At 48.3% G+C, this 25,361-nt stretch overlaps 1 protein-coding gene across 1 annotated transcript; it reads left to right on the top strand.

The window, feature by feature from the left end:
* Positions 1-11,072: 11,072 nt before the first annotated feature.
* On the top strand, positions 11,073-20,665 carry Mrap2 (melanocortin 2 receptor accessory protein 2). Its single transcript, XM_042671143.1, is given in 7 exon segments — positions 11,073-11,199; positions 16,945-17,044; positions 18,127-18,201; positions 18,990-19,089; positions 20,117-20,174; positions 20,177-20,345; positions 20,614-20,665. Coding segments are annotated over 7 exon segments (681 nt in total).
* Positions 20,666-25,361: the final 4,696 nt, after the last annotated feature.

The following is a 25,361-nucleotide window of genomic DNA, read 5'->3' as shown; positions in this document are numbered from 1 at the left end:
AAAATGCATAAAAATAAGATGAATTGGCAGGTAGGTAGAAAAAGTTAATAGGTAGGTGGCTTTACATGGTAACTCTGGCTTTTGCCAGCAAAAGAGGCTTATAACTCCCTTGTAAAATTTGCCTTCTTGTTATTAACAGATCCCCCATCCTCCACACGCACAATGCAAGAGCTCATAAGAAAAGGCACTGTGTAAAATCCAAGTCATTGTGTAACTCAGTTTCAGATTAGTTTTGTTGGTTTGTTTTTAACAACTTTAGCAGAGGGTTCCTGGGAGCTTAGTGCCAAAGGAATTCACTTGCTAGGCTAACACTCCACGACTTGTGCCACTCCAGCCCTTTGTGCTTTACTTATTTTTCTGGTGGGTCTTTTTATTTTTGTTGAGCTAGTCTTAGACTAGGAGTCTCCTCTCTCACCTCACAGATATCCATCTGTACCTAATTGGTTCTTATTTTTCAATTTTGTCCTGAAATTTCTTACCCAATTTTTTATTTCTTCCACTCTTGGCCTTAGAAAGGGAAGAACACAATACACATAAGACATTATAATCATGTTCTTTTCAGAAACAAAACATAAGATTGGTTTTTAATCATTTAGAACCTGAGGCAGAATTTCCTTCAGTTTATTGTGATTTATGTATTAAAATTCTTAGACTCTGACCTAGAAAAGAATGAAAGATAAGACTAAAACCTCCTTGGTCATTTTCTATTTTCCTTTATTCTTCCACAGAGTCACAGATTTGGGAACTCGTTTTACTGGAGGACAGGAAATGAGACAGTGGTCTGAGAACTTTCCCAGCATTTAGGCTCGCTTACTGCTAATCAGATTGAACAAAACGACCACCTAATTACATAGAAATAGTTGATATTGGATGGCACTGTAAGCTGTGTGGCCTTGGACAAGTGAGGTCACTACAGGAACCAGAAATTTCACCAGCAAAGCTTTATTCAAGTCTTTATGACTGCTATGAAAAGATCTTCCTCTGCTGGCCACAGACCACACCCTGGGCATCTCTTCACTGGTACATCTTTGTGGCTTTGAATCACAGCATCAAAATGGTGGATTTTTGTTCTAGGGGCATGGCACTCAGTTCTAAAGATATTTTATGGAGCTCCACGGGGAAAGCACGGGCTGCTTAGAACCACTCAGGTTAGTAAAACATGAGGCCATAGATGCAGATGTGTGCCAGGGCCACAGCTGGAGGGGAAAGGGATGGGAGCCATGGGTGATCCTGGGCTGTTTTACTTCAACTGGGGGTTCTACATAATGCACGTAGTCTTACAAATCCCACCCCCTATCCAAGGCTATGGAACCAGTTACATAGCTTCAGGTGTTTCCTTACCAAACCCTGATTCTGTGTAAACACAGAGGCTGGAGAAGAAGCACCAATTGAATATCTTTCCCCTACTTCTGTGTATTTCTTCCACACTGTGAATTAAGGCCCTTGTGTATCCATTAGGATGAAGGTTTCCCTCCATGGCTTGCTTCTGGACTGTGAATGACACTGAACCAGCAGAGGTAAGCTGGGAAATTGGAGATCAATTGCCTTGTGTTCACAGTCATGAGCACGGCAAATGCTGGCCATGAGAAGCCAGCTGGGCGTGGGGTTCCTGTGGACATGGCTGCCACATCCGGGGCCTCAGCCCCTGACAAAGCCAAGCTGGGAGTATAACGGTGATGCTAGCTAACTTGTAATGGTGTTTGTCATTGGTGTGGGCTGGGGAGCTTCCTCCAAAGCCCGTGAGTGCTGTCAGCAGGCACTGCGTGTTCCTCCAACCCTGCTTCAGCACCGGAGCCTGGCTGGGCTTGGGTTCAGAGCGGTTAAGAAGGCACGATGTCCTGCAGGATGTCCACGGCAGGATGTCCTACACAGGTGTTCCATGAATGTCTCAGGAGTTACTGGCTTCTCATCTGCTTGAGTGAGATATTCTGGATTGATCTTCGCTTCAGTATTTCCAGGTCCTGTCTGTTACATCGAGTCCCATGTTTGTTTATGGTCAAGCATTAGAAGATGCTTCCTAAAACGCTTTCTGTTGGTTGTGGGCTTGGCCCATGGAAGAAGGTTAGGAAAGGGAAGAAGGGAGGGAGGGAAGGGGGAGGAAGGGAGGAAGGAAGGAGGGAGGAAGGAAGGAAGGAAAGAAGGAGGGAGAGAGAAAGGGAAGAAGGAAGAAGGGAGGAAGGGAGGAAAGAGGAGGAAAGAGGGAGGGAGGAAGGAAGGGGGGAATGGAGGAAGGGAGGAAGGAGGGAGGGAGAAAGGAGGAAAGGAGGGAGGGAGGAAGGGAGGAAGGAGTGAGGAAGAGAGAAAGAATGGAGGGAGGAAAAGAGGAAGGAAGGAGGGGGGAGGGAGGAAGGAGGGAAGAAGGGAGGGAGGAAGGAAGGAGGGAGGGAGAAAGGTGGGCAGGAGGAAGGGAGGAAGGGAGGAAGGAAGGAGAGAGGGAGGAAGAAAGGGAGGAAAGAAAGGAGGAAGGAGGGAGGGAGGATGGAAGAGAGGAATGGAAGAAGGAAGGAAGTAGGGAGGGAGAAATGAGGGAGGGAGGGAGGAAGTAGGGAGGGAGAAAGGGAGGTAGGGAGGAGAGGAAGGGAGGAGGGAGGGTGAAAGGAAGGAAGGAAGGAATACTCTTGGCGATTTTTTTAATGACCACTGAGAGGCCCTGGGTTCAAGCCCCAATATCAGCACCCAAAAAACGTGTCAAACTTAGTGGAGCCAGAGCGGGTTGCCTGCTCTACGCCTCTGGAACAGCCGCGCAGGCGCACAGGGCTGCAGGCCAGGCAGCAGGGCGGGCCTGAGGCGTGAGGGCAGAGGGAGCAGGGCGGGGCCTCTTCTCTCTCTCCATCTCCTGGGCCAATCACTGAGCCTCTCTAAACCTCAGCATCCCCATCCTTAGTAGGGATAAGAGCTGCGGGGCTTCCTTCCAGCAAGCATCGTGGGGGCCAATGAGAAGACACCTGTGAAACATTTGGGAAAACATGTTAGGTGCTTGTCAGTGCCACAAAGGCAGGGGTTTTGTCTGCTTTGCTCCTTCCTCCGTCCCTGTCATCAAACAGAAGCCTGCGCTGTGATCAGTGCAAGGCACCTATTTACTGAGTGAATGCTCGCCATGAAGAAAGAACTTGCCTTTTCACTTTAAATTATTCAAAATTATGTTAATTGATTCCTATTTTCCAAAAGAAAGACACTCATTTTTGTTTTGTATAGCCTCCCAAGTGAGTCACTGCATCTCATAATCTTGGGGGAGGAGTGTTCTATTTTTTTCAATATCTTTTGGGTTTGAACCCAGGGTCTCACTTGCTAGACAGGTATTCTACTACTTGAGCCAGGCCTCCAGCCCTTTTGGCTTTGCTTATTTTTTTAGACTCTCATTTTTGCCAAGGACCAGCCTTGAATCACGATCCTCTGACCTGTGGTCCCCTGTGTAGCTGAGATTACACATTTGAAACCACTATGGTCAGCTATTCATTAAGATGACGTCTCACTAACATTTGCCTTGGCTGGCCTCAAACTGTGGGGTCCTCTTGATCCCTGGCCTTTGAATGGCTGACATTACAAGCATGTGCCACCAAACCCAGTCCTTCTGAGGGAGTTGTTCTTTGCTTATTGGTGGTACTCGGGATTATACTCAGGGTCTCTGGCTTGCCAGGCAGGCACTCTATTTCTTGTGCCATGCCTCCAGCCCCCTTTTGTTTTGGCTAATTCTTGAGGCAAGGTCTCAAAAGGTCTTTATCTCCAGGCCCCTGTGGGCTTGGATCTTTTTACTTGTGCTGCTAGGGATGCCAGGCTCAAGTCACCATGCCCAGCCACTGTGCCTCCCCCAGCCGGGGCAACAGACAGATGCCACCAGCTCATCATTGGTTGAGATGGAGTCTCAAAAGATTTCTTGTAGCTCTTACTGCCCTTGAGCCACAATCCTCCCATTTCTGCCTTCCAAAGGCTTGAGTCACTGGCCTTGGCAAGTAGCAAGGGGTCTTAAAGTCTAATAGCCATCCTTGCAGTCACCTGAATGCTCTGGATCTGCCTTGTGCTTGTCTGTCCTGCTCAGATGATAGCCCTGGGCAGCATGTTCTGTGCCACCTGGCAGAACTGCCTTTCACCTGCCCCTGAGGCCATAGAGCAGCTCGGGCCGTCTCCCCTCCCCGCCATCAGATGTCTCATGTCTAGATGAAGTCTACTATTTCTTGCTCAAAAACTTGAAACACAGACTATGTTTCTTCTCAATAAGATAAGCAGAAATGCATGATTTGAAGCAAAAACTCCTTTATTGTATATGTCTATTGTCAGTCATAGCAGCTCCTGGCTAATAAAGACACACACTCATGGCCTCATCTACTGGTAGACATTGGAAATGCCTGCAAAGACACAGTTAGCATTGAGATATAGAGAACATACATGCTTTTTGTGTTTTGTAATAGCTGCCACTGTGTACGAAAAAGATAAGTATCGTTGTAGCAATACATACAGTAGAAAAGAGCCCAGAGTCTCCCAGAGTACCTACCAATAATAAGCTATTGAATGAAATGCTCAACGAAGTACTACTGCTTGTCCACTGTGGTGGTGTATAGTCTGTCATCCCAGCACTCAGGAGGCTGAGGCAGGATGATCTCAAGCTTAAGGAAAACATAGGCTACACAGTGACATCCTATCTCAAAAGAACAAAGACAGCTAAAATACTGAGCTTGTATAATAAAACAAAAATGCCTATGGTGCAGTGTAATTATTTAAACTCAGTATTCTAATGTATAGGTTCTATGCAAGTACTGTGTAGGTACTATGTAAACAGCTTAGCTGCTAAAAGTAAAAACAAAATGCTATCTCTCACTGGTGATTTTATGATATCCAAAGAACATGTGACTTCCTTGTCTTCCCTTTAGTTTTCAATAAAGTGTTGACATCTAATTAAAAGCTAGCTGGATGCTGCTTGCTACTCAGGAGGCTGAGATCTGAGGATCACGGTTCAAAGCCAGCCAAGGCAGGAAAGTCTGTGAGACTCGTATCTCTAAGTACTCACTGAAAGAGCCAGGAGTGAAGCTATGGCTCAAATGGTACAGTGCTAGCTTGAGTTCAAGCCTTAATACCAGTCCCTCAGAGTAAAATAAAGCAATAAAATAGTTTTTTTTTTACTACTTTGTTACAATATTTCTTTCTGAGATTATATGTGCAGACATTCAGACATACAAGCTGACCACTGCGTCACTAGCCATCTCCTTCACGTTGCGTTTCTACAGAATAGAGGCGTGCATTATGTTGGAGACCACAATACAATGTTCAGGGGTAACTTGAGGTGGGACAGGAGTGGGAGCGTTCTGTCAGCACTAGGCCTGCTGTCCCTCCCTGGGGAATTATGGTTCTGCAAGAACAGGACAGGAATGGTGACCCTCAGCTGTTTTGTTTGCATAGCAGTCATTTGCATAGCAGTTATTTGCATAGCATCAATTTGTATAACATTCATTTGCATAGCACTTGGCTTGGCCTAGAGGAAGAGCTCTGAATATTACTGGCTTCTATGCCCAATTAAAAGGGCAATCAATGGATTCAAGTGTGTGTGTGTGTGTGTGTGTGTGTGTGTGTGTGTTAATTTGACCAATCAAGGCAGGCCCAAGGAGGTGACCAGAGGGCAGGACTGTGGCTGAGAGGTCAGGCCAGCTCTGACAGGCAAGGCCTTGAGGGCTTTCCTACCTGCTGCTGAATGGTGACCAGGAATGAGGGCTAACAAGAGGGTGTAGAATGTTCTGGAAGGACATGGGCTCAGAGGCCTTCAGACCATCTTAGTGTCTCCATGAGCAGTGGGTGGGAGACATTTTGGGGATTTCCTCTAGAGCAGCATGTGCTCATGATGTCAGATACTTGGCTGGACCAGGAGGGAAAGGCAGCTGCCACTGGACAGTGGAGCTTGGTAGAGAAGCCAGGCCTCGTGGCTGCGCAGCTGGGGTGGGGGCAGACAGGGCCGTGTGCAGAACAAGTATGTGTGATACAGCACCCACATAGCTGCGAGCAGCAATGGCAGCTGGCCTGAACATCTTTTTCCATTTTAGAATAATACTAACATGCCTTATCATGGCTGGGATATAATTTGAAGAATAACAAGAGGCCAGACTCCCTTATCCATTTGCAGCCAGAGAGGAGGCCACAGCTGATAAACTGAAACATGGAAAAATACACAGAAATTCATGCCAAAAGGACACCAGTGCAATCTTGAGAGAAAGAAAGATGTGTGTGTGTGTGTGTGTGTGTGTGTGTGTGTGTGTGTGTGTCAAAGACAGGGCTTTGTGACTCCATGAGGCTCTAGTCTCTGTCTGTCTGTCTCTCTGTATGTAGGTCTGTCTGTCTGTCTGTCTGTCCCTCTGTGGGTGAAGTGCATTTGGGTTGACATTGGTAAGTGGTCTGATGCCATCCGTTCAACTGATCACCAAGCAGGAACTGAAGCACGTGGGAAGCTCAGTAGGTGTTTCACCTGCCTGGTGCCATCCTTGTGAGTGGATGTCTGCACTGTTCTATTGGGTGAACAAGAGGACCAGAAGGTGTGAGTGAACACCTGAGCCCTGTTGCTGTTCACACAGCGAGACCCGGGAGCTCGGTGTCTGGTAGGCAGAAAGGGACCATACCATGCGGGTATAGACAAAGTTTATTAAAACATCACATACTTATATAGGGCATAGGGGCATAGAAGGTAAATCACAGGACAGGCATGAGGCAATCACGGGACAGAAAGTTGACCTTCTTGGGGAATGTGGATGGTTAGCAACCTTGAATGGGTGATGGGGACTTATTCAAGATGATGGGAAAGACTTGTAATAAAAGAGGAAGCAAGGTGCAGGTGAGGCTCCATTAAAAAATACAAAAGGAGGGCTGGGAAGGTGGCTCAGTGGTAGAGTGCTTGCCTTGCATGCCTGAGGCCCTGGGTTCGATTCCCCAGCACCACATAAGCAAAAAGAAAAAAGCCGGAAGTGGCACTGTGGCTCAAGTGGTGGAGCACTAGCCTTGAGCTGAAGAGCTGAGGGACAGCGCTCAGGCCAGAGTTCGGGCCTCACGACCAGGCCCCCCCCCAAAAAAAATACAAAAGGAATCTCGAGGCATAGTTCTACATAATTAACTAGGAGGAGCATGAATGGCATTTCCTGAAAACCCACTTGAGTCTGGCACTGGGCGCAGGACCTTTGCCTTTTATCTTGCATGGAGGAAGGGGCATCATCTCCCCCCCCTCCCAGGAATGCATGCCAGCATACACCCTCACGGCCTACGGGAACTCAGATGGGGTCTTGCAAGTCGATGTCTCCGACAAGCACTGGAGGAGAAGCAATGGGGTGGGGAATAGGAGGAGCCCACTGAGAGACATGCCTGTCTGACCTAGGAACTTGCAAGTGAAAGAGCTGTGAATCTAGTCAGGAACAATTGCACTAATTCGCAAGAAAGCAATGGTGCAAAACCAAAACAAGCAAGTGAAATTTAATTTAAACCGGTGTCCTAAGAAAGAGGAAAAAATACAGTAAGGGATAGCCTTCAAATTACCTAAGAATAAAATGAGTAGAGAGAGATTCATGTCCTGTGCCTGGCTGGCTGCAGCCTGTGCAGCTCATGCCTAAGGGGATCCAGCATGAGCTTTGACCCATGTCTCCTCTAAAAATCCAAGAGCTGAAGGAGAACATTGTGGCCTTGGTGGGAGGGGTCTCCTCCCTTGAGTGACATTTGGTGTGTGTGTGTGTGTGTGCCTGCCTTTCATTTGGATAGGTGGTAGATTATTCTATCCTCTAGAGAAAACAGTCAAGTTAGATAGGTACCCTGTCATATTATGTAGTTAAAAATGGAAGCTAGGGTCATTTTTCTTCCTGGTTGTTTTCTTTGGGTGGCCCTGACATGAGCCAGCTTTTCTGGCTCAGACATGTTGGGAATGAGCAGGCTTGTCCTGGGCTAGAGCAGGTCTGTTTTCTGCTTCCACACAGTCCTGCTGCTGTAAGTTCTCATCAACTGGAAAGCAAATGCCACGCTACGCCTCGAGCTGACCCTGTGCCTCTGCTTTTCAGACCCTGTGAATGGCCAGCTTGCCAGGCCCGAGCCCATGTCCACATACTGTCTCAGTCCTTTCCTTGACTCTCTCCAATTGCAGCAGTGCCTCTGGCTTTCTCCTAGTTCATTTTTCCTAGTTCATTTCTCCTAGTTCATTTTTGTGTGTGCATATATATTTTTCATGAAACAAATGGAACAGAAGGCTTCATATGTTTTCATATATATATATATATATGTATATATATATATATATATATAATATATTCCACAAGGACTCCAGACTAAACAAGAATCTCACCATTGAATGGGTGAAGGATAAATAAATGCATTTTTCCCCAAATGCCATTCAGGGTTCCCCCTCTGCTTTTAGCATTCTCTTGCTTTATTTTCTTACTATTTTCTCTAGTATGTTATTTCATCAGTTATTTTCCCTCTCAACCCTACCTTCAAATATTTTTCTTCTTTTGGATCCTTGTTCTCAATCAGTAAACATATCGGAGTCTCTTATCTGAAACTAGTGAATAAAGACTCCATCATTTGGAGCCCAGGGTGTGCGGGAGCTGTCCTTAGTGCTGAATTGAGCCGGTGCAGTTCCTATGTAAAGGAATCAGATCATACACAAGCAATCAAGTAAAGCTCTTGTTACAACTCTACACTGGATTGTCAGTGTTGGAAGACCTTCCATCCCGGCATTCTTGAGTCACACCATTCTGTGTGTGTGTGTGTGTGTGTGTGTGTGTGTGTAGGGAGCTTGAACTCAGGGCTTTTCTAGATTGCTTGGCTTTTGCATTCATGGCTCACTTTCTACTACTTGAGCCATGTCTCCAGTTCTGGGCTTTTGCTGACTTACTGGAGAGAAGAGTCATAGATTTGTGTGCCTGGGCTGGTTCTGAACTATTCTCACATCTCAGCCTCACTTTTCTGCAGATGAAGCCCAAGGTGTATGGAGATTCCCACTCCTGTGTATTCCCAGGACGCGGCCTCAGGGGCATCTGAGTGGGCTGCAGCATAGCACAGGTGCTTAGAGTGGCCCTTCCTTGGGAGTTGATTTCGCTGCAGTTGCCATCTTGAATTTCATCAAGTCTTTGTCTTTCCATTTTGAGTTGGTGGTCTTTGGTTATACCAGAGGCTGGGGGATTTAAATAAGAGCAAGTTTTCTCCTTCTGGAGTCTAGAAGTCCAAAATCAAAATGCCATTTCCTCTGAGGACCATAGGCCAACGCTGTGTGCTGGGTTCTGTCCTTGGCTTGCAGAACACAGTCTTGTGACCGAGCTGTGTTCTTGTGCCTAAGGAGTTTCTCTATTAATGCCTTCATGAACACTAGTCAGGCTGGATTAGGGCCAGGAACTAGAGAAGAGGAAGGAAGGGGTCCCAAGCCCCCCTCTAGGGCAGGCCCTGCTGACTGCTTTCTTTTACTAAGCTCCATCCCCTAAGGGCTGAACTATCTCCTGATAGCCCCATCCACACTGCAGGCACAGCTTGATGCTCACAGACCTTGTGGGGTGTGTGTGTGGGGGGGAGACACAATTGATATACATGATTATAGCCTCATCAGACATTTTAGAGGTTTTGCGCTAGAGGCAATGGGAAGCCATTGAAAGGATTAAGCAGAGCAGCAGCAAGAGCCTCTGGTTTGTTCCAAGGAACCCTGGCTGAGGCCTCTGAGGCATGGGCGGGGCCAGCCAGGTGCTGGTGGCCTTGCTGCCTCAGGAAGGGCAAAGATGGGTGTGGCACTCCTTCCTGGGGAAACTCGCTTCTCTTGTTGAATAACACCACAGCCCGGGCTGAGCTGTGGCACTGGTTGTGAGCAGGTAGAAGCGGAACGGAATGCCCAGAGTGAAGCCCAATGTGTCCACACGAAGTTTGGTTCCTTCCTACCTTTGAGGAAGGAACGGGGAGTCACACGCAGTTCCTGAGGCTGGCAGGTGTCTCTGGGTTTGAGCACCCTAGCCTTGGAACATCACCACGCTATGGGGACAGAGGCTTGTTCTGGGGGCCCGGGTCTGCGGTGGAGGAGAGCCTGCGAGTAGGGGGCACAGGGGTGCTGCTGGTGTTGCCCTGTGGCCCTGATGATGGCTGTGGTGACTGTGATGAAGGGGAGGTGGGGAGAGGGGAACTCTCGACAGGGTTTTCTAGGTGTGGTGTGGTGGGGTGATGGGGATCTGGTGTGTGGCTCTGGCGTCTGCCACAGCTTGTGCCACAGGCCAAGGACATAGGCCTAGTACCATGCCTTTATCGTCTTTGCGTGGGGACTTGGAGTTAGCCCCAGCCAAGGTGTCACTTCTGCGTGTCTCCCGTGGCTTCTCCTTCTTCACTCCCCCCTACCCCATTAGATGAAAGCTGTTTATTGTGCCAGCCTGACACTGTTCCTGAGCTTTTTCCTCTCGAAGCTAGCACTCTACCACTTGGGTCACACCTCCACTTCTGGCTTTTTGGTGGTTAATTGGAGGTGGGAGTCTTCTGGGGTTTTCCTACTCAGGCTGGCTTTGAACTGTGATCCTCAGATTCTCAGTCTCCTGATTAGCTAGGATTACAGGTGTGAGTCACTGGCATCTGGCCCAAACTGCACATCTTTACAATTGCACAATAGATGCTCATGAGATGCACACTGAGCTGGCTGGTGCCCGAAACAGATGGGACTCATTCATGGAATGCTCACAGTCTTTCTGTACATGTGCACAATAGAAGTTATGAGGCTGAATCTGTAAGCCCAAAGACCCACATAACCCTTGCCTTCTGCCTCTCTCTCTTCACTTATTAAACATTGATTACGTGCCAGGTCTTCTGTCAACTTCTCATAAGAGACATCAATGCCTGGTTTCAGATGTATTCTAGAAAAGCAGAAAAGCAGTGAGAAAAGGGAGTGAGTGGCGCCCCCTGGTGGGAGGCAGGAGCAGCTGGTGAGGACCTTTCCCCTCCCTCCTTCTGACCCTGGGCTGAGGAGGAGGAGGGGAGTCGCTCAGGTTTTGGCTCCTGGACTCCTGAGTTGGGGTCCAGCATCACCAGGGTAAGTGGGCGATCGAGAATCTGCTCATGAGTTCCAAACCTGCTCTTTTGTCCTTCTTTGCAGAGTGGAGATGTCTGTCCAGAGGTTAGCTTCTAATGGAACCTCCCAGCCCCTGGCATCACATTCTGATTACACCTGGGAGTATGAATATTATGAAATCGGACCAGTTTCCTTTAAAGGACTGAAGGCTCACAAATGTAAGTCTTGTGTAACTCTCCACTGTTTGCGTGTGATGTATTTGTCTTTACCTGTGAAATACCCATGGGTTATTTTTCCTGAAAATTCCACCTTCTTACATAATTGTCTTCTACCCACAAAACACCCATTCCACACATGGAGTGGTTGCTCACTCAGGAGACCTCATTCTGATTCATACAGAGATATAAATCAGGACAAAATTCAGACCAAGCCTTTTTTTTTTGGCATGAACGCTTCGAGGTACCCCAAAGTATAACTGTTCGGATTACCAGAAATATGTGCAAAAATGGACCCTAGAGGTTATTATGTGGGGACTTTTCTTTTGCAACAGCCCATAGGCTATGGTATTGTTCACACACACTTGGTTTTCTAGACCTGTGAAGCGCAGTGTGTGTGTTCATGACCAGAGCTGGGACTAGCCAGCCTCTGTTCTGAACTCCAGTGTTAGGCAGGGTTGTGTTTTGTGTTATGCAGATGGTTAAGGATCTGACGCAAAGCCAAGAAGTACACGGCCATGGAAGGGACTCTCATCAAAACTGGAGGGACAAAGGGTGAACACATGCAGCAGTGGTACGTGCTAGAAAACTTGTGGAAAATGGACTTGACATCTTGTGTGTGGGAATGAGAGCTAAAATCTGGGAAGGAGTGAAGGAAAGGATGACATTGTCCAAAAAGAAATATGTTCTTCATCTGACTTACGTAACTGTAACCCCTCTGTACATCACCTTTATAATAACAATGAAAAAGTTAAAGTAAGATTAAAGAAGAAAACATAGTGCTGGCTGCAAATGGAAGTGGGCTCCTTGTGTAGAGCAGAGCTAGATGATGGGCTGGGTCTGTGGCCCTCTCCCCATCCCCGTCTGCTTCATGAATGCCTGTCTATGTACTGCAAAGATTCTAAGTTCCTTTCCTCTATTTTTTTTTTATAACAGGGACCACTCTTGGAGTCCAGCCGGCCTCCAACTTGCCTTCCTCCTACCTCAGCCTCCCACACGCTGGAATTATAGATCTGTGTCATCATGGCCATTTGTCAGGTTTGTTGGTTTTTGTCAGTGCTGGAGATTGAACTCTGAGCTTCATGCTTGCTGGGTGCATGCTCTCTCAACCTGAGCCAAGCCTGCCTGCAGTCCCTTTTCCCATTGGTTGTTTCTGATGTCCATTCTCTCACTTTTTTTTTTAATGCCTGGGGCCAGCCTGGGAGGTGATCCTCCTATCTGTGTTTCTCGTGTCACTGGGGCCCGCAGGGGCCCACAGAACCCAGCAGTCACGCCCTCATTGCTGAGACAGCAGGAGGCACCACTGTACCGAGTCGTTGGCTGAGATGGAGTCTTGAGAACTTCTCTACTCTGGCTGGCCGCTAACCACGATCCTTCAACCCTCTGCCTTCCAAACAGCTAGAATTACAGGCATGAATGATTTATTGCACCAGGCTAGGCTGTGGGTAGCTTAAATGATCCAAACGAATGTGACACATTGGGAAGCCCAAGGGAGATTAGAACCAGAGGCACAATGGAGCAAAGGAAAAGCTTTCCCTCCCTCACTATGACCTGTGTGCAATCAATGACCCGTTATACCCATGCGCTGCAAGGAAGGCTAGCTGGGAGAAGTCATTGCCTTTATCATATATCCTTTATGCCTCAAGAAATAGTTAAATGATTTTAACACGGTAATATTTGCTCAGAAGTTATGGAGGAAAAAGGAGATGAACTCGTTAGGACAGGCTGTCATTCATTACCTGATGGAAGGGTGGGAACGAAATCACTGTCCTAAATTCACATAGTCTGTGGTTTTTCAGGGATGACCTTCAATAAGGACACTTGCTTGTCATGAATGATGGCAGAAATCAGAGTGCCTGGGCGAACGGCTGCTCTGTACCCTCTAACCAGAGCTGTGCCCCAGATCCATGCCAGTGCTTCGGTTTGCCCCAGCTTCAGACTAGCTTGCCTCTGTCTCTTTTCCTTAGTTTTGAAGAGGCCTGAAGACAGCGCTATTTTGTTGGTGCATTTCTAGAAAGAGCTGTGGAAAATCTTTTTTGCTCATAGTAAATTGTAAACATGACTGCTTCTTGAAATGAATCTCCATGAAACGTAGAGCTGTGACACGTTACTTATTCCACCACTAGTGGAAATTTGTTTGAGTATGCACATCGCAAAGACACAAAACTGTTCAAGTGAGAAGCTACTGTGTGTTCTGCTGCAAGAGATCTGTGAGAGACACTTCACATCTGGGACCTGGTAACGTGGAGCTAGAGCTGTGAAATGTATGCAGGAAAGTAAAAAGATTAAGTCAACTCTTGCAGTGGGTGGGATGCCAGGGGCTCACACCTGTAATCCTCACTGCTCAGGAGGCTGAGATATGAAGATTATGGGTTTAAAGCCAGCCTGGGCAGGAAGGTGCGTGAGGCTGGAACTAGTAGACATGGAGAGATCACAGAAGAACTCCCAACAAAGGGAAGGAGAGCCGTGAGCCTTGAGAAAGGGCTTGGCTGGGGAGACAGTGGGTTTGTTCTCAGAGAACAAAAGCCCAGAGTGGCTGAGCAGACACCTGCACTTCAGCAGGGTGCAATAGGAAACTGGCTTATTAGGAGCCACCAGTGGCAGGCAAGCCCCGCACTGCGCACACATGCTAACCTGAGGATGCCCCTCGTGAGTGGGTGGGTCAGTCGGATGCTGTCTTCAGGGCAGGAGCAGTGCATAGTGGGGAGGTCAGGGGGACCACAGTGGGAGCTCAGGGCCAAGAGACCCCTCTGTGGGACACCCATCCATCACTGTGGTTGCTGGGTGAGGACCCTGCCAGCTCTGCTGTCCTGACCCTCAGGGAAAGGTCATCGGTCATACTTTATCCTTGATTCTTTGGAGGAATGGCAAAGAACAAACCTGGAGAGGAAGTGCATGCTGGATTTCAGCTCTCTTGTTTCAGGCCATCATTTTAGGTCTGATTAAGTGGAAGGATTTTGGTTTTGTGCTGGTACTGGGGCTTGAATTCAGGGCCTCTTGTTCTTGCTTGGCTTTCTCACTCAAGAGTGATGCTCTACTACTTGAGCCACAGCTCCATTTCCAGCTCTTGAATGGCTAACTGGAGATAAGAGTCTCATGGACTTCCCTGCCCTGGCTGGCTTTGGAGAATGATCCTCGGATCTCAGCTTCCTGAGCAGCTAGGGTTACAGGCGTGGGCCACCACCAGAGCCTGTGTAAGGGAAGTATTTGTATTCTTTTCCACTGGGAAGTGTTCTGGGCCATTTGTTCACACAGCCCAGTGGCGCATAACAGAGTGTGGCTACTTGGTTCCAGCTTCTCCTGAATCACACTGGGCCCAGTTCTGTCCCAGCCTCTTCCTGGGAAGTGCGTTTCTCAGGAAGACCGGAGGCTCTGCCTTCCTCTTCCTATGTGACACTTGTGCCCACCAAACTCGCAGGAAAATAAAACTTCAAGAGAAGTTAGATGTTCTTGGGTGGAGAGAGTGCTCTCTAGTAGAAGTTCCGGGTGGGAAAGTAACGCGGGTTCTGTCACGTACACAGGACTAGGGTAAGGGGAAGCTCCTGCAAATAATCAGAGGAAGCAGAATTCTATTTGAAAGGGATTATGAATAAGAGCTAGGTAAGGCCGGCTGTCATGGGAAACACGGTTGTCACATCAGCAGGGCAACACTTGGAAATGGCATTGGGTTGGGGATCTCTGTCTCCCACTCTGCCACATTATTTCTCGGAAGGCTGTGGGCCTCCCAGGCTCCCGACTTCTGCTGCTTTGTGTCAACTCCCCAAGGCACAAGAGGGGAGAAGGAAGGCCCTGCTACATTACTGGCAGCCCTCCTCCATCTCCTCTCTGATTCGCTTTCTTCTGAAGCAGCTGATCAGGCACAGAGACCAGAACAGTTGCTAACGCGTCAACATTTCTCCACAGTCAGGCAGCCCCGGGAGATCCCATCATTCCACGTGAGTTACACTGGAGGACATGTGTTTTGGTACTTGTCCTTATGTCTTCCTATATGCTTCACTGCCATTAGTTTACAAAGCAACATTTGCAGAAGTTGCTATTCCTTTAGCACTGATAGATGTTGGAACAGTACATTAACTTTTGCATCCAGAGTGTTCAACAATGTTAACTGCAGCAGGATGTGCAGTATAAAATAGGAATTATGCAGAGCGAGCTGCTAATTCTCCTTTTTTTCCTTTAGAAAATTGTATAACGTAGACATAATTTAATTAAAATAATGCTTTAATGTAAGCTTTATTTAATTTTGGGCTGTAACGGGGCTTGAACTCAGGGCCTGGGTGCTGTCCTTGAACATTTTTGCTCAAGGCTAGTGCTCTGCCACTTGAGCTACAGCTCAGCTTCTCATCTTATCTGCCTGGGCTGGCTTTGAACCTCAGTCCTCAGATCTGAACCTCCTGAATCTCTAGGAATACAAGTGTGAGCCAGGAGTGCCTGCCTTTAACCATTTATTTATTTATTTTATTCTTTTGTGGGTCATGGGGCTTGAACTCTGGGCCTGAGCACTGTCTCTGAGCTCTTCAGCTCAAGGTGAGCACTCTACCACTTGAGCCACAGAACCACTTCCGGTTTTCTGGTGGATAATTGGAGATGAGAGTCTCACGGACTTTCCTGCCTGGGCTGGCTTTGAACTGCAATCCTCAGATCTCAGCCTCCTGAGTAGCTAGGATGACAGGCATGAGCCATTGGCATTCAGCTAATCATTTATTTAAACGAAGTTAACCTTACGTACTGCGTTGCCACTTAAATAAACTTCTTTATGGTGCTTAAACTCAAGGCCCTGAGCTCTTCAGCTCAAGGTGAATGCTCTACCACTGGAGCCACAGCACCACTTCCAGGCTTTTCTGAGTACTTTGTTAGAGATAAGAGCTCTCAGGGACTTTTCTGCCCAGCTGGCTTTGAAATAGCTTCTGAACCATGATCCTCAGATCTCAGTCTCCTAAGTAACTGGTATTACAAGTGTGAGCCACTGGTGCTTGGCCTTAAACTTATTAATCCATATCAGAAAAGATGAAACAGGTTGAACAAATGCAACAGTGACACTCACCGGACTCCATGTGGAAAATGAACTGGATATCTTGTGGGTGAGGATGGGAGAGAAAAGCCAGGAGAGGGAGGGAAGGGAGACAGGGTTCAAAGAGAATTATAGTCATGTAACCATAATCCCTCTGTAGATCAACTCAGTCATAATAAAAAATTCTAGCAGACTATGCCATTTGATCCATTACTGATTTCAACTATGCTTAAATGGATCTTAATTTATCAAATAACTGGATAAGTAAATTCAAGGAGTCTTTGAAGTACTTTCTGCTCAATTGTAACAAGATGTATAAAAACCATAGACTCAAGGGTGCTTATAGTGCTGATTAATGGTGCTATAGTAGATATGACCTAAAAGTCACACTGGGAAAATACATTATCCATCAGTCATACAGTAAGATAGTACCCAAACTTTAATAGTGGGATAAAACCATTTCATTGGAGTAGGGCACTGGTGGCTCATACCTGTAATCCTAGCTACTCAGGAGGCTGAGATCTGAGGATCACGGTTTGAAGCCAGATTGGACAGGAAAGTCCTTACTTATCTTCAATAATCTATTCAGAAAAAGCTTGAAGTGGTGCTGTGGTTCAAATGGTAGAGAGCTAGCCCTCAGCAAAACCAGCTCAGACAGTGCTCAGGCCCTGAGTTCAAGCCCCAGGACGGCATGTGTGCAGCCCCATGATACACGGACACCACTACTGTTTGCTTTGCAGATTCCATCGTGATCAGGTTCTGGGTTGGCTTTGCAGTCTTCGTGAGTTTTATGATTTTTGTGCTCACTTTGCTGACCAAGACAGGCACCCCACACCAAGAGTAAGTCTGGGCTGCACCTAAGTGTCTCATGCTCCATAGTGACCCAGAGAAACAGCACCTGAGCACCTGAAACTGTGATTCTCCAATCTCTGCTCCCCAAGCAGCTCGGACTATAGGCTTGAACAGGATGTTCTTAAAAATATATTTCAAACCAGGTGCTGTTGGCTCTCGCCTATAATCCTAGCTACTCAGGAGGCTGAGATCTGAGGAGCATGGTTCAAAGCCAGCCCAGGCAGGAATGTCCATGAGACTTTTATCTCCTATTAACCACCAGAACACCAGAAGTGGTGCTGTGGCTCAAGCGGTAGAGTGCTCGCCTTGAGCTGAAGAGATGAGGGGCAGTGCCCAGGCTTAGAGTTCAAGCCCCATGACCAACAGGAAAAACAAATGCAAACAGGAAAATAATGTGTCAAAGAACTTATTAGTTGGTTCTACTGAGCAACTTATAGCTACTGGAGTTGGTAACTAGAAGTGCTTTTGGTAGAGGTTTCCGAGGCTTATCACACAGAGAGGCCTTTCCCACCTGCCTCGGATCTTGGGTGCGGCCGGTGGTCTGGCCTCTGTTCCCTCTTTCCATGTCTCACCATTGCCCCTTGTTGGCTGAACACGACCAGCAGTCAGAAGCTCCATCAAAGGCCAGCTTCCTAGAGTAAATTGCAGGCAGGGGAGAGTGGAGGGAGCTGAGGGAGGGACTAGAGGAAATTGCACACTGTCCCAGTTATATAACTCAGGTCCTGGTGCTTGTTGCTTGGCCTTTATTCTGCCCTCGAATGACAACAAATGCTTCTGCCCATCAAGGATTGGGGGACAATTTTCAACACAATCATTTTGAATGGTAGGAAAAGAACCACTTCTTAAGGCACGGGGGGATGGTGGCTGGGACTCTTCAGAAGCCATAGAAGGACCTTGCTCTTTTCTCCCAGTGTCCTCCAAACAGCCATACAAGCCTTTGCTTCCCTGTGTGGGTTCAAGGGATTAGGGGATTTGCAGTGATTTACAAGAGCAATAAAGAAAGTGGAACTGTCAGAGAATAGTAACACTCCATAATCTCCCTGTTCCTTGGATATTTTTTTTTTTTGCAGGATCATCGAGGCACATGATTTTATGAATAAAAACACCCTTGCACTAACAGTGCGTGACTTTCAGAGTCAACGTGGGTAGGCTGTGGCATTTAGATATTTGGCCAAACATTATTCTGGATGTTTCTGTGAAGGTTCTTCTTTTTTAAATGTGTCAGGCTTCCAGCTTGCTAGGCAGGTGCTTTACCACTTGAGTTTTCCCAGACTGATGAAGGTAGGTTGTTTTTTAAGATCATTTTTCAATGATCTTAAATTAGCATAAATCAGTGCACCTTGAATGAAGTGTATCACTTTTTTTTTTTTTTGGGTCCGGTCGTGGGGCCTGAACTCTGGGCCTGGGCGCTGTCCCTCAGCTCTTCAGCTCAAGGCGAGCGCTCTACCACTTGAGCCACAGCGCCACTTCCGGCTTTTTTCTTATGTGGTGCTGAGGAATCGAACCCAGGGCCTCGTGCATTACAAGCCAAGCACTCTACCACTGAGCCACCTTCCCAGCCCGAAGTGTATCACTTTCTATAACGTGGGTGCCTCATCCACTCTGTTGAAGGTCTCTATAGACTTAAGACTGATCTCCCCGAACATAGAGTCTTCCAGAAGACCAGAACTGACTGCGTCTCCAGCCTACCAGCCTCCTCTGTAGATGTTGGACTTGCTAGCCTGCACAATGACATATCCAGTTCCTTAAAATCAATCTCTCATTACACATGTACACACATATGTGCATGTGCGTGCACACGCACAGAGGCACAGTAATCCAGCGAGCTCGGTCTCTCTGGGGGGGTGTGACTGTCCACTCCTCTCAGGTGTCATGGAGACCTTGAGACTCACAGTTCTGGACTTGCATTTGTCCATCTGCTTTTTACCACAAGGCGATTTCTCTCTTCTGTGGCAATTCTAAACAGTGCTCAGCCACAGAACGGGGTGGCTGTAACCGGGAGTGTCTCCAACGAGATGAAGGCAGCAGATGTGGTGTGTGCCTGGTGTTCCTGAGTCAGGTTTTCACCATGTATCCCAGGGTGGCCTTGAACTCCCAGCCCTCCTTCCTCAAGCTCCTCCCTGAGTCCTGGGATTACAGGCGTGTCTCATCACACCTGATCTGATCTTGACAATGGGGATGCTGGTGACAGGAATCTGACAGGGCTCCCCATCCGTAAGAGGCTGATCATTAGAAATTCGCACCGAGTGTTCAGGTGGGAAAGACAAGGTTTAAGGACACAATCATGGAGGCTGTGCACCCGTTGCTCATGGCCTCCCAAGCTGCCCTCGGAGGCCGGCTGTGCCGTGGGAACCTGCCCTGTACGGCTTGGTCTTGGGAACGACTTCTTGCTTCTTTCTCCCTGAGGGCGTTCTTCTTTGGAAAGGGCGGCCGGCCTCTTGAGCTGGGCTCGTCTGGATGGCTTTGGGTCTTGTTTGTTCCAGTCCTGGGACCTGAACTCGGAGCACAGGCGCTGCCTCTCAGCTTTGTTGTTCAAGGCTGATGTTCAACCACCTGAGCCACGGCACCACGTCCAGCTTCTTCCCAGCAGTTTATTGGAGATGGGGTCCCATGAACTTTTCCACCTGGCTGGCTTCGAACCGAGATCCCCAGATCTCAGCGTCCTCAGCGGCGGGGATGGCAGGCGTGTGCCTCCGAGTCGGAAAGGCTGACAGCAGAGGGGGTGCCGCGCCCCCGGGCCCCACTGAGCTTCACGTGCTCATCCTAGGTGCTGAAGAAAAGCACGGATTCTGACTGCCATGATCCCAACCCCACATCTCGCCGCTGGGCCTTGGGTTTCCTCCTGTGGACCCCCTGTGGCTCGGGGTGGGGCCCCGGGGGCGGAGTCTCAGGGCGGGGGGCGGGACCACCAGAAGGGGCGGGGCCTCGCGGCTGGGGGCGGGGCCCAGGCGGAGGGGTGGGGCGGGGCCGCGGGGGCGGGGTCTCGCGGGTGGGGGCGGGGCCCAGGCGGAGGGGTGGGGTCTCGCGGCCAAGGCTGGGTCTCCAGCACATTTTGCACAGCACCTCAAGTCCCGCTTCGGGAAGCCTCTGGAGCCGGCGAAGGTGTCCGCGCGCCCGGGCCCGAGGAGACCCTCTCCGCGTTCCACTGCTCCTTCGGCGAGCTGGAGAGCGCCGCCCGCCTCGTTGGAGTTCGACCTCCTCAACTTGGTGAACACGGAGCATGGCTGCTCCTGTCCAAGGACGACCTCCTGGTCTCCGAGCCACCGATCGTTCTGGAAAACAAGCTCGGGTCCCAGGAACCCCGCAGGGGCCCGGGCCGAGCCCCACGCGCGCGGCATCTGCTCAGAAATGTGGTCTCTGTGTGTAGCGTGGGATCTCCATCCGCCAAGCGTGTGTGTGAGAGAGAGACAGAGAGACAGAGACAGAGAGAGACAGAGACAGAGAGAGACAGAGGCAGGCAAGCAGACAGACAGACAGGCAGGCAGACAGACAGAAGAGGGTTGACCGCGCTGCATCCGGGTCTTCCGGGAGCGCAGTACGGTTCCTCTCCTGCACAGCAGTGCAGAGCGGGTGCCTCGCCCCGCCGCCGCCAGTGTGTTCGGCCTTTAGCGAACCGCCTCCTCTGTCCGTTTGTCTGTCTGTGTCGGTTTCTCTCTCCTGCCCCCTCCCCCCCGATTTTTGCGCGGTCAGGTCCCGCGTGGGGAGGAGACGACCTGTCTGGTGCTGGTACCCATGACGACGGCGCCGTCCGTCCCCTGGCTCCGCAGCCGGCCGGCCCGCACCGGCCGCACAGGTCAGTCCGCGCGCGTGTCCAGAAAGCGCGGGCCAGGCTGCTGGCGTTGTCTCCTGTGCGTGAGCGTGCACGCGCACGCGCGTGTGCTCACACGGCTGGGACGTTCGCCGCTGAAGGACCGCGTCTGTCCTCCGGGGGGGGGGGGGTCGGGGTCGGCACGTGCACCCGGCGGGGCTCACGGAGGCCTGGGTCGCGCGTGGGCACCGCATCCCCACGCAGGCCTTACTCCCCGCGCGGGACGGTCCGTGCGCGCGCTGCCTGCGGCCGCCACTCCAGCAGGAGCTCCTTCCACGCATGCGCCCCTGCGCCCGCCGGGGCTGGCCTCGCGCAGCGCATGCGCCCTGAGCCCTCCGGGATGCTCGCTGCACCTGGGCTCCGCGGTCCGCCTGGCTCGCTGCAGAGTAAATGTACGTGCCTCTGGGTCCTGTGTTCATTTATGGAAAATGCGATCGCAGGTCTCTGGTGCCTCCTCACATCTTGGGGGTGAGCGGCACCTAATTGTGTCCCCTCTGGGGTGGCAGGGATCAGAGCACGCGTGGCATGGCACTCCCACCGCCCCGCCACCCCTCAGGTGACAACAGCCACGGGAAGGAGCCTGGGGCGTGTGTTGTGTTCACAACCACTTGAACAGATAGATTCACGTTCTTTTTCTTTGCTGTGCTGGTCCTGGGATTTGAACTCTGGGCCTGGGCGCTGTCCCTCAGCTCTTCAGCTCAAGGCGAGCGCTCTACCGCTTGAGCCACAGTGCCACTTCCGGTTGAGAAGCGTCTCACGGCCTTTCCTGCCCGGGGTTGGCTTTGAACCGCGATCCTCAGCTGTCAGCCTCCCGAGCCGCCAGGCTGACGGCGTGAGCCACGGTCGTCTGCCCCGCTGTGCATTCCCTTTTTGTTAAAACCAAAGCCTGAAAACCCAGCCCGTTTTGTTCCATCAGAAGCTGTCTCCGCCACTGTGCTTCTCTTCCCACTTACGTCCGCAGCTGACCATTCTAGTAATGGATTTGGGGGCAACAACGGAAAACATAATTCAGACATTTCCTATCTTGTTAATATTTCCACGGGGTTCATTTCTGGGTCTTCAGTTCTAGTCCAGTGGTTCTCAGATGCCCTCAGTAAATGAATGGATGAAGCAAATGTGGTATATATACACAATGGAATTCTATGCCTCCATCAGAAAGAATGACATTGCCCCATTTGTTAGGAAATGGAAAGACTTCGAAAAATTATATTAAGTGAAGTAAGCCAGGCCCAAAGAAACATAGGTTCCATGGTTTCCCTTATTTGCAATATCTAGTATATGTCTGAGTCAAGCAGAAAAGGTCAGATAAGTTGATGTTAGGGAAATGAACCCTAAGACATGTATTCAAATGTTTTTTTTTCTTTCATGCGATTGTTTCTAACACATTTATAAGATTATTTCTTTGTTGCTTTGTATGTCCCTCCCCCATGTTATAACCCCTGCTTTCACTGTATTTGATGTTGGTATAATTTGTGGAGGGAAAGGGGAAAAACAAATCATTTAAATAGGGATACAGATGGACCCATTGCAACAATGAGATGTACAAGTCGTTATGTCGAAAACGAACTTTACAACTTTGGTAGGGGCTGGGGGAGATGGGAAGGGATGGGAAGGGGAAACAAAGGAGGAAGCTACAATGCTGGATAAGAAATGTACTCATTATCTTGCCCATGTAATTGTAACCCCTCTGTACAGTATTTTCACAATAAAAAAAATGGCAAAAAAAAAAAGTAAAAAGAAATATTTCCACTGAGGCAAAGTCAGTGGTGAGGGCTGCAGGTGAGATCACGAGGCTCCACCTCTTTGTCTAGAATCTGCTTCCCATGTATTACTTCCTCATTGACTTTCTGTTGCCTGTGGCAGTGTGAGAACAATGTCTTCTTGTTTTCTTAGTCAGATCGTTCTAAAGACCAAGACTAAATGATTTATCTGGCTTCCATAAATATTTTGTAACTAATGTACCTTGTCCTGCGGGTTTGATTGCCCAGAAGAACACAGCCTGGAGGAAAGCAGGGCTGAGGGCAGGTGCAGCCAGGGACTCATTCTGGGTAGGTGGAGAATGCCCATCTGACTGCTGACGAGACAAGATCAGACTGGGTGAGAACTTGGCGCTATCTGCACCTCTTCGACAGCGGTCTCAAAGTACACACTATCCTAGAGATTCCATTAGACGTCAGTAATGTAATTTTAACATACTCCTAGAAAGTGAGAAAATAGTAAAGGGTGGTCAAAGCAGTTCTCTCCCCTTCCCTCCCCAAGGAAGAGCTTGCCCCACTACAGATAAAAAGAAAACACTTCAGGATGTCATGCACATCCAAACCTTTAACCCAGCCTCTGGAGTCAGCTATCTATTCAGAGATCTGAGGATCTCAGCTTGAAGCCAGCCCATGTAGGAAAGTCTATGTGATTCTGTTTTTTTTTTTTGTTTGTTTGTTTGTTTTCTTTGGTCTGTCATGAGGCTTGAACTCTGGGCCTGGGCACTGTCCCTCAGCTCTTCAGCTCAAGGCAAGCACTCTACCACTTGAGCCACAGTGCCACTTCCAGTTTTCTGGTGGTTAATTGGAGATAAGAGTCTCATGGGCTTTCCTGCCTGGGCTGGCTTTGAATCGAGATCATCAGATCTCAGCCTCCTGAGTAGCTGGGACTACAGGCTTGAGCCACTGGCTAGCTGGGATTACAGGTGTGAGTCACTGGTGACTGGCTCTAGGAGATTCTTATCTCCAACTAATCAGCAAAAAGCCAGAAGTGGAGCTGTGGCTCAAGTAGTAGAACACCAGTCTTGAACAAAGAAGCTCAAGGACAGTTCCCACATCTTGAATTCAGGCCCCAGTATTGGCACAAAAAGACAAATCAGTTAATGCCAAATGAAAGAATGCCAAAATCAAAGATCACCCCTGCCCCATAGAGTTCAAGGCTAAAGACGCAGTGAGAAGGTGGCTGTTGGCACAAAGGAAAAGGTTCTCTAAATCCCATATGGATCTGGTCCCTGCTCCTGGGTGTCAGACTACTAACCCTGGAAAAAACAATTTTCTGTTGTTTTACGACTATAGTATTTTGTTATAGAAACTTAACTTGCCTGATTCCCTTGACTTATGAGAATATTGTAGAATATTAGCAATTAAAAAACCCTTAGGAAAGAGAAGATAAGTCAGGCATGAGTTAAATGAGAGTTTTGTTTAGCACATTTAAGTAGAAAAAATTAAAATATACCTTATACCTCATGATAACTCTTATAAGAAATGTTCATTGTGTTTATTATAGAAAGATTGTTAAACTTGGTGAGTTTGTGTAATTTGGAGAATTTAAATAATTTTGTGTGTATGTGCTGGTACTGGATCTTGAACTAACGGCCTGGTACTGTCCCTCAGCATTTTTGTTTTTAAGGTTAGCACTCTACCACTTGAGCCACAGCTCTACTTTTTGGTGGTTCACTGGAGGTAAGAGTCTCAAGAACTTGCCTGCTTGGGTTGGCTTTGAACCACGATCCTTAGATATCAGCCTCTTAAATAGGCCTGAGCCACCGGTGCACTGTGAGAATCTTTATTTTTATTTATTTTGAGGCTAACTAAAACAAATGTTCCATGGACAGGAGCCGCTGTTGGGAGGTGGGTGACATCCAATTAAGCTAAACAGCTACCCTCACTGATGAGTGTCAATGAAATGACTGCCACAGTTTATAAATGTGCGAATAAAGACTTTGTCATGTGGCCAAGCATGCTTGGGAAACAGGACTTAGAAATCTTCTCATGACAGGCCAATATATTCACATTAGTATAGGTTTTAAAGTCTTCACTTAATTCCTTACATTGGGAACAAAACCCATGATGTTTTTGAAATACCCGGATGAAAGAAACAAAACCCATATGCTGTGGAAACCAAAGAGCTCACATTTTTACTCAGGTGATTTTAAAACTTGCTATGCAAGTGGTTGTCCACTAGGTGGAAGCAAAGAGTAAGCGAATGTTAAAACCAGAGTATATTTCTAGACTTGAATCACCCTTTTCTGTATAATAAAGGTCACTGAAATTATGGGTAACATTTCTAAGATGCTAATTAGAAAAAACACAGAAGTAGAACATTCTACTTAAGTCAAATGAGGCAGAAAAGTTGAAGAGTTTTCATCTCTAAAACAGTCAGCAAAAAGCAGGCCTGGCGGCCTGGCTGCTGTGGTAGAGCACTAGTCTACCAAATAAGTGAACAGGGAAAGCAGAAAGCTCCTGAGTTCAAGCCAGTACTGCTCTCACCCTCCTACTCAAAGCTTCTGCTATTGTAGAGTTGAGGGAAGAGAAATTGACTTGACAACATATAATTTCTCAAGTCATTTTTGTAAAAATATATATGCTTGTTCTTCTCTTCAAAATTGAGCCAGTTATGTAGGTGCTAAAATTTGGAATGTGATGATTTTCACATTTAGTCTTGTAATAAGCCAAAACTCTGTTTATTACTAAAGTTGTGTGTGTGTGTTTGTGTGTGTGTGTGTGTGTGTGCGCGCGCGCG

Source organism: Dipodomys spectabilis, unplaced genomic scaffold, assembly GCF_019054845.1.
Source record: "Dipodomys spectabilis isolate Male_0828 unplaced genomic scaffold, ASM1905484v1 ptg000600l, whole genome shotgun sequence".
In the NCBI taxonomy this organism is placed as follows: Eukaryota; Metazoa; Chordata; class Mammalia; order Rodentia; family Heteromyidae; genus Dipodomys; species Dipodomys spectabilis.
The sequence above is the reverse complement of the archived record's forward strand: the minus strand, read 5'-3'. Positions and strand labels throughout refer to the sequence as shown.